The sequence below is a fragment of the Gopherus flavomarginatus genome, chromosome 19 (assembly GCF_025201925.1).
Source record: "Gopherus flavomarginatus isolate rGopFla2 chromosome 19, rGopFla2.mat.asm, whole genome shotgun sequence".
Lineage (NCBI taxonomy): Eukaryota > Metazoa > Chordata > Testudines > Testudinidae > Gopherus > Gopherus flavomarginatus.
Window position 1 is genome coordinate 6,521,142 of NC_066635.1, and position 13,320 is coordinate 6,534,461.

Consider the following 13,320-nt stretch of genomic DNA (forward strand, 5'->3'; position numbering starts at 1 on the left):
GGACGCCGTATACAGTGCGACACATGGCACCTGTGCACAGTGGGGTAAGATACTCCCAGGAATTTAGGCACCATAAATGGGGAGAGACCCTCAGGAGGGACTTTAAAACTGCCTGAGCAGGTGAGGCACTAATGTCCCCTTGAAAACCAGGGGGCCAGGTGCCTTCAAAGCTCCTACAAGACCTCTCTTTAGGCTCCTAAACCCCTTTGACAATTCTGGGTCTATGTGCCTAGAGATCTGGGGGGAAGGCAGTGGAGAGCCAGGCCCTGGCATTTGCTCTGCTGCCCTCTCTCCAGCAGGACACTGGGCTAGAATAACCCTAGAATGGTAGGACTGGGAGGGACCGCTTTTCATCAGGACATCTCCTAGGGCTTTTTACAAGGAGGTCATTGTCTTTATCCTATTGTACAACTGGGGAAACTGAGGCACAGTGAGGGGAAGTGACTTGCCCAGGGTCACTGGAAGAGCCACAAACAGAACCCATGGTTCCAGAGTCTCAGTCCAGTGCTCTAACCACTAGTCAACACCATAGTCATAGCCCTATGCCAATGGGTCTCAAACTTTTTTTACTGGCAACCCCTTTCATACAGCAATCGTCCGAGTGCGACCCCCCAATAGACTAATATACATCAGCTGAGGATCTAGCACTAAAAATATAAAAAAAAATCCAAAGGCTGTGGTCTGAGCGTGTATTCCAGCCAACTAGAGAACAGAAAACCTCAGCCCATAATTCTGATCTGCGACACTGGTGTAAATCAGGAGCAGCTTCACTGACGTCAATGAAGTTACTTTGAATTTGCACCCTCTGGTGTAGCCTGTAAACAGTGACTGTTCAGAATCCACTGACCGCAGCCAGTGGAGCTGTGACTCACAGAGCAACGAGTCCGCGGGTTCTCAGCACACTTTAACAGGGCTTTTATTTATTCACACCAAAAAATGTATAAGAAAAGTGGAAAAACCGGAGTAGGCACGCTCCGTTATTAACAAAGGAAGTATACAGAGAGGCCCGGGATTGCCTCAGTCGTAATTAAACAAGTCCCTCCCTTTTCCTCTGCCAAAAAATAGTCTTTCTCCAGTCTCCCAGCAGGGGAAATGACAAAGGGTTAATGACAAACTTTGAGGAGCCCAGCAGATTTCCAGACTTCTTCGCCAGGATCCGAGAATGCAAACAGAGCTTCCTTGGGAAATACGCAAGAGCAAGTGGGGCTACCACGGGCGTCTTGGCTGCCAGGTGGAACCATCCAAGTGGGCCCAAGAAACGCACCAGTTCAGCTCCACGTTTTTATGCATCAATCCCCAGGAATCAGGTCTGTGCTGGGCACGCAGAGCCCCATTTACTTCCAGGGGGCAAACCGGAATGGATCTGATTGCTGGAGCAGGGCCTAGATTTCTAATGCACAAAGGGGCCTGCAAATGGCTCATCCAGGGGCAGTTCCACAAACACCCTTTCGAGGAGCAGACCAGGAGCTTTGCCCGTGGATCAGTTCTGAGGGCCATGGCAGGGTGGTGGGTCATTCTGATGGGAACACCTGGCCACAGGGACCTGGACTGAGACCTGCTGCCAAACATCTCCTATAAATCCAATTGCAACAGGATGTGGGGCGAGATTTTCTTAGGCTCCTATAGGACTTACAAGGCCCGGCCTCTTTTCAAAAATGACTTAGGATCTTAGCTCCATTGGCTTTTCATGGGATTTCGGGCCAGATTTTAAGATGCAGAAGCAGTTAGCGGGATTTTCTAAAGCACCTGCCTGCATAATTACCATTGAGATCTAAATCTTTAAGTGCCTAAATACCCTAGGGCCCAGATTCTCAATGGTATTTAGACTCCTACGTCTATTGAAACCAATGGGATTTAGGCACCTAAATACGTCTGAGGATCTGGTTCTATGTCACTTTGGAAAGTGGGACACGGGCACATATGAAAATGTGACCCTTGGTTACTATCACCGTGGGCTGGATGAGAGCTGGCCACAGCTAGTATCTGAGCTCCAGCGACCCTGAAGAATAGCCCGTTCCAGCTCCCAAGGCTAGTGACTCTCCATAGAGTCGAGCAATGCTAGGTTGGCACCAGAGTTCTCTGCCTTCTCCATGGGCTCTGCTTCTTGGGTCTGTGTGTCTCTGCCATTTCTCCAAGAGAGACGCTGCGGGGCAGCGATGTTCCTTCTTGCTTTTCTTCCGTTCTGGGGTTTTTCTTGGGACAAAAACTTCCCTTGCCAGAGAGTTTGCAGAGATGCCCATGAGCGGCTGGAGTTCTGCTCTGTGCCTCGTGGGTAATGGGCCAGGCAGGAGGCTCTGGCACTTGTCCAAGTAGCACTCGCCAGTGTCCCTGGGGTGGGGTGGGGCCTGCTGGGCATGGCAGCGAGAATAGGGTTTCCATGCCTGTTACAGACGTGCTATATACAGCGATGTACAGGTCACAGGGGTGTTCCTCTCCCACAGACTTCAGTGCCATAGGGGCACCAGCTGGCCCACCTGCCCTGTGCCAGGTGTCACTGGCATCTGGAATTCCCCACGGTTTGGGCCGGCATTGGTCTGAAAGAGAAACAGCCAATGTCACCTGACAGCCAGGGCTTTCCATCCGGCTGATCGGCCAAAGGACAACTCAGGGTAGACCCTGGGGCCTCTGAACCAAAGCGCTTACCCCTGGCTCCTCACTCCGGTAAGCTGAGCCAGCTTGAGCGACAGGCCAGGGGCACCACTGCCAGGTGGCTCCTTTCGCTTTAGGCCTGCTTTAGAGCTGCTGGCCTTTGAACGGCTCCCGGGGGGGGCATTCCTGTTCGACTCCTGCTCCGCTACCGGGAGAGCGGGGCTCATTCTGGCTGGGACGGGTGTCTGAGCTCAGGGGTTCTCCTCACCTCCTGGGACTGGCCACTGTCCTTTAATCAGCAAAGGAGGACACTCGCCCTGAAGGCCTGGTCTGCCCTCACACAGACACGTTACTGCCCTGGGCTTGGATGGGGCACAGTAGGGGAAACAGAGAGGATCCACCTGTCCCCCGGACTCACCCAGGCGTCTCTAGGCGGCTGTGGGCACAGAGCCGGTCATAGCAGCCCGCAGAGGGCACCGGCGTCTTCCGAGTGGTCGCAGTTGTGCACGTTCCAGCGGATGTGGGAGCAGCGCAGCAGGGAGGGCTCGTCGCCTTTGCACTTGAGGTTGTCAAGGAAGATGTAGCCGGTGCCTGGGCCGTAGCGCGCCTCCCCCCAGGCTGCCCGGGCGCCCCCGCAGCCCAGCTGCCGGCACACCACCGTGACGTCCCGGAGGTCCCAGGCGTCGTCGCACACGGTCCCCCACTGGGACAGGTAGAACATCTCCACGCGGCCCTCGCAGCGATGGCTGCCGTTCACGAGGCGCAGGAATCCTGCAGGGGTGGGACAGCGTGGGGGGAGGGGACCCGGGGCAGCCGAAGGCCCTGCCCAAGAGAACCCTGGCATCTGAACACCACCCATCAACCAGCTGCCCTCTGCCTTCCTCCTAGGGACTCGCAGCAGCCCTCCGATCCCAACAAGCTGGATGCAAGGCTGCTCCTTAATGGGGTTAATACAAAGGAATTGTTTCCTCGATTCCTCCCGGTAAGATGGGGAGTGAATCCACCCAGCCGAGCCACCGTCGGAGCAATAGCAGCATTGGGCACTCGAAGCAGTACGATCTGGTGGATAGAGCATCTGACTGGAAGCAAGAAAGCCTGCACTCTGTTCCCGGCTCAGCCTGGCTGCGTGACCCATGCCACGTCACCCAGCTTAACCTCCTCACTGGGATAGACAGCGGCTACAGCAGGGGTGGGCAAACTACCAGGCTGGGGGCCTGCTCCACACGGCTCCCCAAAGCAGCTCTCCAGCTCCTATGTGTAGGGGCAGCCAGGGGGCTCCGCACGCTGCTGCTGCCCCAATTGCCGTCCCCGCAGCTCTCACTGTCCAGCAAATGGGGCCAATGGGAACTGCAGGGGCAGAGCCTGTGGAGGGGGCAGCGTGCAGCAGAGCCACCTGGCCACGCCTCATGTAGGAGCCAGAGGGTGGGACATGTCGCTACTTCCTGGAGCTGCTTGAGGTAAGCGCCGCCCAGAGCCTGCAACCCTGACTCCGTCCCGTGCCCCAATACCCTGCCCCAGCCCTGATCCCCCTCCCGCTCTCTGAACCCCTCAGTCCCACCCTCCTGCACCCTAGAGCCCGCGCCCCCATCCGGAGCCCTCACTCCCCCCACCCGCACCCCAATGCCACCCCCTGCCCCAGCCCAGAGCCCCTCCCACACCCTGAACTGCTCATTTCTGGCCCCTCCTCAGAGCCCGTACGCCCAGCCAGAGCTCTCACTCCCTCCCGCACCCCAACTCCCAATTTTGTGAGCATTCATGGCCCACCATACAATTTCCATACCCAGATGTGGCCTTGGGCCAAAAAGTTTGCCCACCCCTGTGCTACAGGAAAGGTGCTTTGAGATCCACCGATAACAGACGCCATGGGAGGGAGTCAACCATATGATGCCACAGCACAGGTATAGCAGGCATCACTTCCGATCGACGTTTCAGCCAGTGCCACGGGCGGTATCATAGAATCAAACTCATAGGACTAGAAGGGACCTCGAGAGGTCTTCCAGTCCAATCCCCTGCACTCAAGGCAGGACCAGGCATTATCTAGATCAGCCCTCAGCTGCCTTTGTCTCTGGTTTCTCTGCCAAACATTAGCCCCAGAGGGTTTCTCTGGGAGGAGACCTGTGACTGCCTGAAGATGGCCCCATGGGGTACCTACCGTCCTTGGGACGAGTTGTGGCTGAGGTGGTGGTCGCAGAAATATCTTCTCTGAAAGGGTCTCCGGACTCATCCACACCTGCTCCAGCAAAGGATGGATGAAAAGAACAATGATCAGACATCTCTGGTTTCCAGCTTGGGGATGGATGTCACTGAGCGTGAGTGATTGGGCTGGAGCGAGGCAGCGGGGAGAGGAGACGCACTGCAGATTGCTGAGGTGTGGTGTGGTGAGGAAGCAGAGGAAGGGCAAACATTGCCTGACAGCAGGCACTGGGATTCACGGGGGAGGCAGAAGGCCTTATCGGTCACATGTAATGACAGCATCCCGTTCCGCAGTGGGTGCCACTCTGGAAATAAGGACCAGCTTCAAACCCAGGGATTGGGCCAAAACTAGCACCTGAGACCTGAACCCTCTGAAGTTCTGGGAGCTTGGATTTGAATCCCCCCATCTGAACCTGACCCTGAGGTTGCGGTTCTGGGGGAATCCAGAAGCAGGAGGAGCCTTTCTGGGCTTGTCTGAAATCCCCCCGGGGTCTCGTGGGATTCCACCGAGCTGGGCTGGAGTCTCACCGAAAGCCCAGCCCCTCCAGTTCCAACCTGAACTAACCTGAGCCCCGGACTACATACGATGTGCCCCAAACACCCCATGTGGCCCATCTCCCACTCGAGCGGCTGGAATCCGGGTTCCCAGGTCACACGGCACACCCAGAGAGGCTGCAGGAACTCGGATGGCACTCCCTGGGGCCCGAGGCATGTTGAGGTCGGCTGCTGGTGGCACGCCCGGCCGAGGCTCACCTTCCCTCCCCAGGGATGGTCCCAGATCTGGCTAGCTTTGGAGGGAGCTTGCGTACTGATTGAGGCGGAGTAGGATGTGCTATATGGAGCACCCACATGTATCTCACCTCTGCAGATGACGCCGGCATCCTCATGGTGCCCACAGTTGTGCTGCCCCCAGCCCAGATGAAAGCAATTCGCCAGGTCAGCCTCCCGGCCGGCACAATCCACATTGTCCAGAAGGACGGGCCCAGTGCCGTAACCAAAATAGCCTAGGATGGTGGCCGCAACCGCCACCCCGCAGCCCATCTGCCGGCAGACCACCTGGGCGTTGGTGAAACCCCAGTCATCGTCACACACCGTGCCCCAGGTGCCGCGGTACAGAACCTCCACCCGGCCCTGGCAGCTGTTGTTCCCGTTCACCAGCCTGATGCTGCCACCTGTTGGTCAGACCCAGAGAGCAAAGGTGAGGTGGGAGGCCGGAAAGTCGAGAGATTCTGGGCTGAGGCAGGTGGTGGGGAGCGATACAGTCACGTGCTCAGTGTAGCCCGGTGCTCTGCAGCCCCAGCCCTCATCTTTGATAGGAGGTAGGGCCCAGGGAGACTATAGGTCCCAGCATGCCGTGCTCCCTTTTAGGCTTAAGCTAGAGCATGGCGTTGCTGGGACTTGTAGTTTCTACCGTCTGCTCCGCCATATAAATGGCGCATCATGCTCCATGTGGTTGAGCAGGGGCTGAGTGAATACGGCAGGGCTGCGACGGAGAACGGGGGGCCCTCGAGGCTTTCATTCGAGCCTTGGCAGCCCAGTGCAGGCGTGCTGTGTGGCTGCCTGGGCTTTGCGGGGAATCTCTGAACACACCCTGGGCCATCCGGAGCCAATGCCCCGCCTGCGGGGAGTGCACACACTTACTGCTCTTGCCTGCAGCCAGAAGGGCCACTGTGATCACTTCAGTCTCCGGCGAGGGCTGATCTCTGGCATCTGTGACTGCAAGGACAAGCAGTGGCATTAGGAGGGTGGGAGTTCAGAGGAAAGCCTGCTCTCAGGCGGTTCTCCATTGATGGGGCACCCTCACCCACGATGGCAGCACGCACCATGCAACCTCATGCCCAAAGGGTCCAACGGGGCTCCTGAACAGTTGGCACAAGGGACCCAGGGTGGAATTCACCACTGGCCTGATCACTGATGAGAAGCAGGCCCATTTAGACCCTATGGAGGGCAGTTCTTTGTGCAAGGCATCACCCTATGCATTGAAGCAGGACCTTGGTGAATTTCTCCGGCAACACAGCCCCCCCAGGATGCCATAAGTGGCTGTAGCAACAAAATCAGAGCACAGCACCCCTGAGGAGAGCTGTGCAGTGAGCATCCCACTAGCAGGCTTCCAGGGACCTGGAGACGTTTGCAGTCCCTGTGATCCTGCTGCTGGGCCCCAGGAAGGAAACCACCCAGTGCTGTGAATGGAGTGAAGCCCAGCATGACCTGAGCAGCACTCTGGACTGTGCTGAATTCTCGGCAGCCGTGTCTCTAGGCCACCCAGCATCTCTACTGATAACTCCAAAGGAAAAGGCGAGGAGAAAACCCAGGACGCGTGATCTGAGCCCTGCTTCCCCAATATGGGGGGCTGGGCCAGGAAGGACAATGAGCCGGTTCGGATCACAGCTGTGTCCTTCACAGGACAATGTTATGAGGTAGCTGCTGTAATCAATGCACTTGCCTTGGAGCTGTAGGTGTCTGCACGCATCTTCGCTCTGGATGGGGGAATGGGCCACGTTGGCCTTACCTGTGGCAGTATCAGTGAATGACTCTCCGTAGTCCCCGCCAGCCAAGGTGGTGAATGGTGCCACCGTTGAAACCCGCAGCCCTGCGGATACACACGTAGAGGCAGAGGCCACATGACCAGCGGCCGTAACTTTGTTTGCACTGAGTCATTTTGAGAGGATGGGCAGCCAGAAAGGAGCCCGTCCAGAGAACAGAGAGACATGTGTCAATCATTCTTCACTCCTCCAGCCGCGCGTAGCAGCTCCTACTTCAGCCCCTGGCCAGTGCCTTGGGAACATGTGTTCAGAGCTTAGGGTATGTCTACACTATGGGATTATTCCGATTTTACAGAAAACGGTTTTTTAAAACAGATTGTATAAAGTCGAGTGCACGCAGCCACACTAGGCACATTAATTTGGCGGTGTGCGTCCATGTACCGAGGCTAGTGTCGATTTCCGGAGCGTTGCACTGTGGGTAGCTATCCCATAGTTCCCGCAGTCTCCCCCGCCCATTGGAATTCTGGGTTGAGATCCCAGTGCCTGATGGGGCAAAAAACATTGTCGCGGATGGTTCTGGGTACAGCCTCACCCCTCCCTCCATGCAAGTAGCAGACAACCGTTTCGCGCCTTTTTCCCTGAGTGAACTGTGCAGACGCCATGGCACGGCAAGCATGGACCCTGCTCAGCTCAAGACAGCAATCATGGACATTGTAAACACCTCACGCATTCTCGTGCAGTCAGTGCTGAACCAGGACCTGCAAAACCAGTCGAGGAGGCGGCAGCTACAGCAGCGTGGCAACGAGAGTGATGAGGACATGGACACAGAATTCTCTCAAACCGCGGGCCCCTGCGCTTTGGAGATCATGCTGGTAATGAGGCAGGTTCTAGCCATTGAACGCCAATTTTGGGCCCGGGAAACAAGCACAGACTGGTGAGACCGCATAGTGTTGCAGGTGTGGGACGATTCCCAGTGGCTGCGAAACTTTCGCATGCGTAAGGGCACTTTCATGGAACTTTGTGACTTGCTTTCCCCTGCCCTGAAATGCCAGAATACCAAGATGAGAGCAGCCCTCACAGTTGAGAAGCGAGTGACGATAGCTCTCTGGAAGCTTGCAATGCCAGACAGCTACCAGTCAGTTGGGAATCAATTTGGAGTGGGCAAATCTACGCTGGGGGCTGCTGTGATGCAAGTAGCCAAAGCAATTATTAAGCTGCTGCTGCGAAAGGTTGTGACTCTAGGAAATGTGCAGGTCATAGTGGATGGCTTTGCTGCAACGGGATTCCCTAACTGTGGGGGGCCGATAGATGGAACCCATATCCCTATCTTGGCACTGGAGCACCAGGGCACCCAGTACATAAACCACAAGGGGTACTTTTCCATGGTGCTGCAAGCACTGGTGGATCACAAGGGACGTTTCACCAACATCCATGTGGGATGGCCAGGAAGGGTTCATGACACTCACGTCTTCAGGAACACTACTCTGTTTAAACGGCTGCAGCAAGGGAATTACTTCCCAGACCAGAAATTAACAGTTGGGATGTTGAAATGCCTGTAGTTATCGTGGGGGACCCAGCCTACCCCTTGATGCCATGGCTCATTAAGCCATACACAGGCAGCCTGGACAGTAGTCAGGAGTTGTTCAACTACAGGCTGAGCAAGTGCAGAATGGTGGTAGAATGTGCATTTGGCCGTTTAAAGGCGCGCTGGCGGACATTACTGACTCGCTCAGACCTCAGCCAAACCAATGTCCCCATTGTTATTGCTGCTTGCTGTGTGCTCCACAATCTCTGTGAGAGTAAGGGGGAGACCTTTATGGCGGAGTGGGAGGCTGAGGCAAATCACCTGGCCGCTGATTACGCGCAGCCAGACACCAGGGCGATTAGAAGAGCACACCAGGAAGTGGTGCACATCAGAGAAGCTTTGAAAACCAGTTTCATCATGGGCCAGGGTACGGTGTGACTGTTGTGTTTGTTTCTCCTTGATGAAACCCCCCTCCCCCTTGATTGACTCATTCCCTGTAAGCCACCCACCCTCCCCCTTCAATTACCGCTTCCTTCTTAAGGAAATAAAATCACTCTCGTTTAAAAATCATGTATTCTTTATTAATTAATTATAAAAAGAGGGCAAGAACTGACAAGGTAGCCCGGGTGGGGTTTGGGAGGAGGATAGGAGGGAAGGAAAAGGCCACTAAAAAAATTTCAAAATAATGACAGCCTTTTGGTTGGGCTGTCCACTGGGGTGGAATGGGCCGGTGCACAGAACCTTCCCCACGCGTTCTTAGTCGTCTGGTGGGTGAGGAGGCTAAGGAACATGGTGAGGGGGGAGAGCGGTTATACAGGGGCTGCAGCGGCACTCTGTGATCCTGCTGCCATTCCTGAAGCTGCACCAGATGCTGGAGCATGTCTGTTTGATCACGCAGCAGCCCCAGAGATGCATCCCAACACCTCAGATCTTCCTGCTGCCACCTCTCATCTCGAGCGTCTCTCCTCTCCTCATGTTCGTCCCTCCTATCCTCACATTGGTCCCTCCTGTCCTCACGGTCACTGGCATCTTTCCTGTACTTTGATACCACGTCCTTCCACTCATTCAGATGAGCTCTTTCATTGCGGGTCACTTCCATGATTTCCGAGAACACTTCGTCTCACATCTTTTTTTTCCCGCCGCCTTATCTAAGATAGCCTTCAGGATGGAGGTAGGAGACTTGAAAAATTTGCAGCTGCAGGAGGGAGGGAAAAAAGGGAGAGAAGTATTTAAAAAGATACATTTTACAGAACAATGCTTATACTCTTTCATGGTGAACACCACTATTCACCTTACATAGCACATGTGATCTCACTACAAGGTCACATTTTGCTTCTTAATATTGAGTGCCTGCGGCTTTGGTGTTATAGAGATCACAGACGCAGCTCCAAGCATCAGAATTTGGCTTGCATGCGGCCATGGTAAGCCATTGTCTTTCGGCTTCTGCAGCCTTCATATATCCAGTGCCCTCCTTTCCCAAATAGCAAGCAAAGCCTGTTGAGTGCTGCTTCTTTCCTGTTAACGTGCAGCACCAGAACCGCCCCCATCCAATTCTCTGGGATGATCGCTTTACTCCTTCCCCCACCACATGGCTGGTATCATGGAAGATCACTGCTAGCCACCCTCCCCCACACCACATGGCTGGTAGCAGGGAAGATCCCAACTAGCCAAATGCGAAAAAGCTCAGTGCCAATCACACCCCCTCCCCCCACCCCGCTTGGCTAATTGCAGGGAAGGATTTCTTTTAAGCCACAGGCAAACAGCCCAACCATCTCTGTCCCCTTAATTAAATTCCTGAATTTCAACCAGGTTACCATGAACGATATCACTCTCCTGAGGATAACACAGTGAGATAAAGAACGGATGTTGCTTGAATGCCAGCAAACACCGGGACTATACGCAGCTAGGCTTTGTCGTGCAATGATACCAGATTACTTGCTGCATGCATGGCGTGGTCAAGTGTCCTACCATGGAGGACGGAATAAGGCTGCCCTGCCCAGAAACCTTCTGCAAAGTCTTTTGGAGTACCTCCAGGAGAGCTTCATGGAGATGTCCCTGGAGGATTTCCGCTCCATCCCCAGACATGTTAACAGACTTTTCCAGTAACTGTACTGGCCGCAAATGCATCCCAAGTCCTCAGGGCAAATTAATCATTAAAAAACGTTTGCTTTTAAATCATGTTTTATATTTACAAAGGTACACTCACCAGAGGTCCCTTCCATGGCTTCATTGTCTGGGATAGTGGCTTGGGAGGGCTGGAAGGGTAATTCCATTAGGGTGAGAAAAAGCTCCTGGCTGTTGGGGAGAATGGAGTGCTGTGTGCTCTCTCCAAGATTGTCCTCCTCTTCCTCCTCCTCATCTTCCCCATCCGCAGAATCCTCAGCTATGGCTGAGATTACCACCCCCACCTCGGAATCCACAGACAGGGGTGGGGTAGTGGTGGCGGACTCCCCTAGAATTGCATGCAGCTCAGCATAGAAGCGGCATGTTTTCGGCCCTGCCCTGGACCTTCCGTTTTCTTCTTTGGTTTTCTGGTAGGCTTGTCTGAGCGACTTAACTTTCACACGGCACTATAATGAGTCCCTGGTGTGGCCTCTCTGCATCATGGTCTTGGAAATTTTTTCAAATGTTTTTTCATTTCGTCTTTTGGAACAGAGTTCTATTAGCACGGAATCCTCTCCCCATACAGCGATCAGATCCAGTACCTCCCGTGCGGTCCATGCTGGAGCTCTTTTTCGATTCTCAGGAGACTGCATTGTTACCTGTGCTGATGAGCTCTGCGTGGTCACCTGTGCTGGTGAGCTCTCCACGCTCGCCAAACAGGAAATGAAATTCAAAAGTTCGCGGGGCTTTTCCGGTCTACCTGGCCAGTGCAGCTGAGTTCTGATGGCTTTCCAGAGCCGTCACAATGGTGTACTGTGGGATACCGCCCGGAGGCCAATACCGTCGAATTGCGGCCACGCTAACCCTAATCCGACATGGCAATATCGATTTCAGCACTACTCCCCTCGTCGGGGAGGAGTGCAGAAATAGGTTTTAAGAGCCCTTTATATCGATATAAAGGGCTTCGTTGTGTGGATGCGTGCAGGGTTAAATTGGTGTAACGCTGCTAAATTCGGTATAAACGCATAGTGTAGACCAGGCCTTAGTGTCCTGCTAAATGCACTTAGGTAATCCACGGGCTGGGATCAGTATGTGTTAGACGACGGACTGGAAGGATTCGATTTTTATCGGTAAATGTCAGTAAACATCCGTTTCCCTATACATGCCCAAACCACTGAAAAAATATTTCTGTCAATAGTAATTGAAGCGTACAAGTTGGACCTCTCTAATCCGGCGGTCCATGGGCCGGCAACATCCATGGGCCGGCATAGGCGCCAACTCCACAGGTGCTCCGGGGCTAGAGCACACACGGGGGAAAATTAGTGGGTACGGAACATCCACCAGCACCAAGCTCCCCCCTCTACCCCCTCGAGCCTTTCACACGCCGCGCGGCCCTGCACTTACCAACTCCTCCTCCTCCCTCCCAGCGCTTCCAGAGTGCCGCAAACAGCTGATTCACAGCATTCAAGCTCCAGGAGGGAGGGGGAGGACCTGGGGTCAGTGGTTGGGACCTTGGACAAGGGGTTGGCGGCTGGGACCTGGGGCCATCATCAGAGCCCCCAGCGGGGGGCCACATTGGGTGAAAAGCCTGGGGGTGCTGAAGCATCCCCCGCACCCCTCTTTCCCATGCCTATGGAGACCCGCTGGCACTCTGCATTGACTTCCTGTGGTTCAGCAAATCCTCTGGTTCAGCTCCGGTCAGGTCCTGAGGAGCCAGATCAGAGAGGTTCAACTTGTACAAAAAATGCCAGTTGGTGACTTACTAGAGTTTGATTTCAGGTTATTTACTTTGTATATTTTGACCTGTGATATTGACAATTTGTGTGCGAACGGTTACAAAGCTTTTAACCTTTGGAATCTTAACCTCTTCTGTCATTAAACAATTACCCAGCCACTTCCTATTGACTGACCCCTGTAATGTCCCACAACTGTGAACATTCAAATTGGTCAAAATTTAAAAAATGCTTAAAAGCCGTCATTTTGGGCATATGTCAATACATAACAATTTTAAAATAAATATCCATGTTATGAGTCAATTGTGTCAAAAAAAACCAACAACGTTGAATTCTGCCAGGCCCCGTTATCCAGATCCCCGGAGGCTACGGGTGTGTTACAGCAGGCTAGTCTGGTGCATTAGCTCAAGCTAGAGAGATTCATGCCTTCAGCTCTGGAGGTCCCCCTCTCAACCCACCGAGTTCCCATCTCAGCCACGTACATAGTCGTCCTTCCCTATCAGTGAGAATGAGGTGGGCTGCAGAGAGCTGGGCCCGAGGCTGGAAAGGAAGTGGGTGAACCTGTCCTGCTGCCACCCTGGCGGAGCGTGGCCGGCATGCTGGGGTCCACCTTCCTCACCTCTTTCCCAGGGGAAGCCAGAGGCATTGACCACAGCGAAGTGAGAAGGGGGCTGTCTACCAAACCATGCTGCTT

At 54.3% G+C, this 13,320-nt stretch overlaps 1 protein-coding gene across 1 annotated transcript in view; it reads right to left on the reverse strand.

Annotated features, from left to right (window-relative positions):
• Nucleotides 1-958: 958 nt before the first annotated feature.
• The window catches only part of SSC4D (scavenger receptor cysteine rich family member with 4 domains), a gene marked incomplete at its 5' end in the record, with an annotated part of 34,886 nt that continues 22,524 nt past the window's right edge, over nt 959-13,320 (reverse strand). The window contains 6 exons of the mRNA XM_050929138.1: nt 959-2,534; nt 3,008-3,360; nt 4,742-4,819; nt 5,643-5,954; nt 6,424-6,498; nt 7,292-7,372. Coding sequence (XP_050785095.1) covers nt 3,044-3,360; nt 4,742-4,819; nt 5,643-5,954; nt 6,424-6,498; nt 7,292-7,372 — 863 coding nt within the window. The remainder of the gene's footprint in view (nt 2,535-3,007; nt 3,361-4,741; nt 4,820-5,642; nt 5,955-6,423; nt 6,499-7,291; nt 7,373-13,320) is intronic.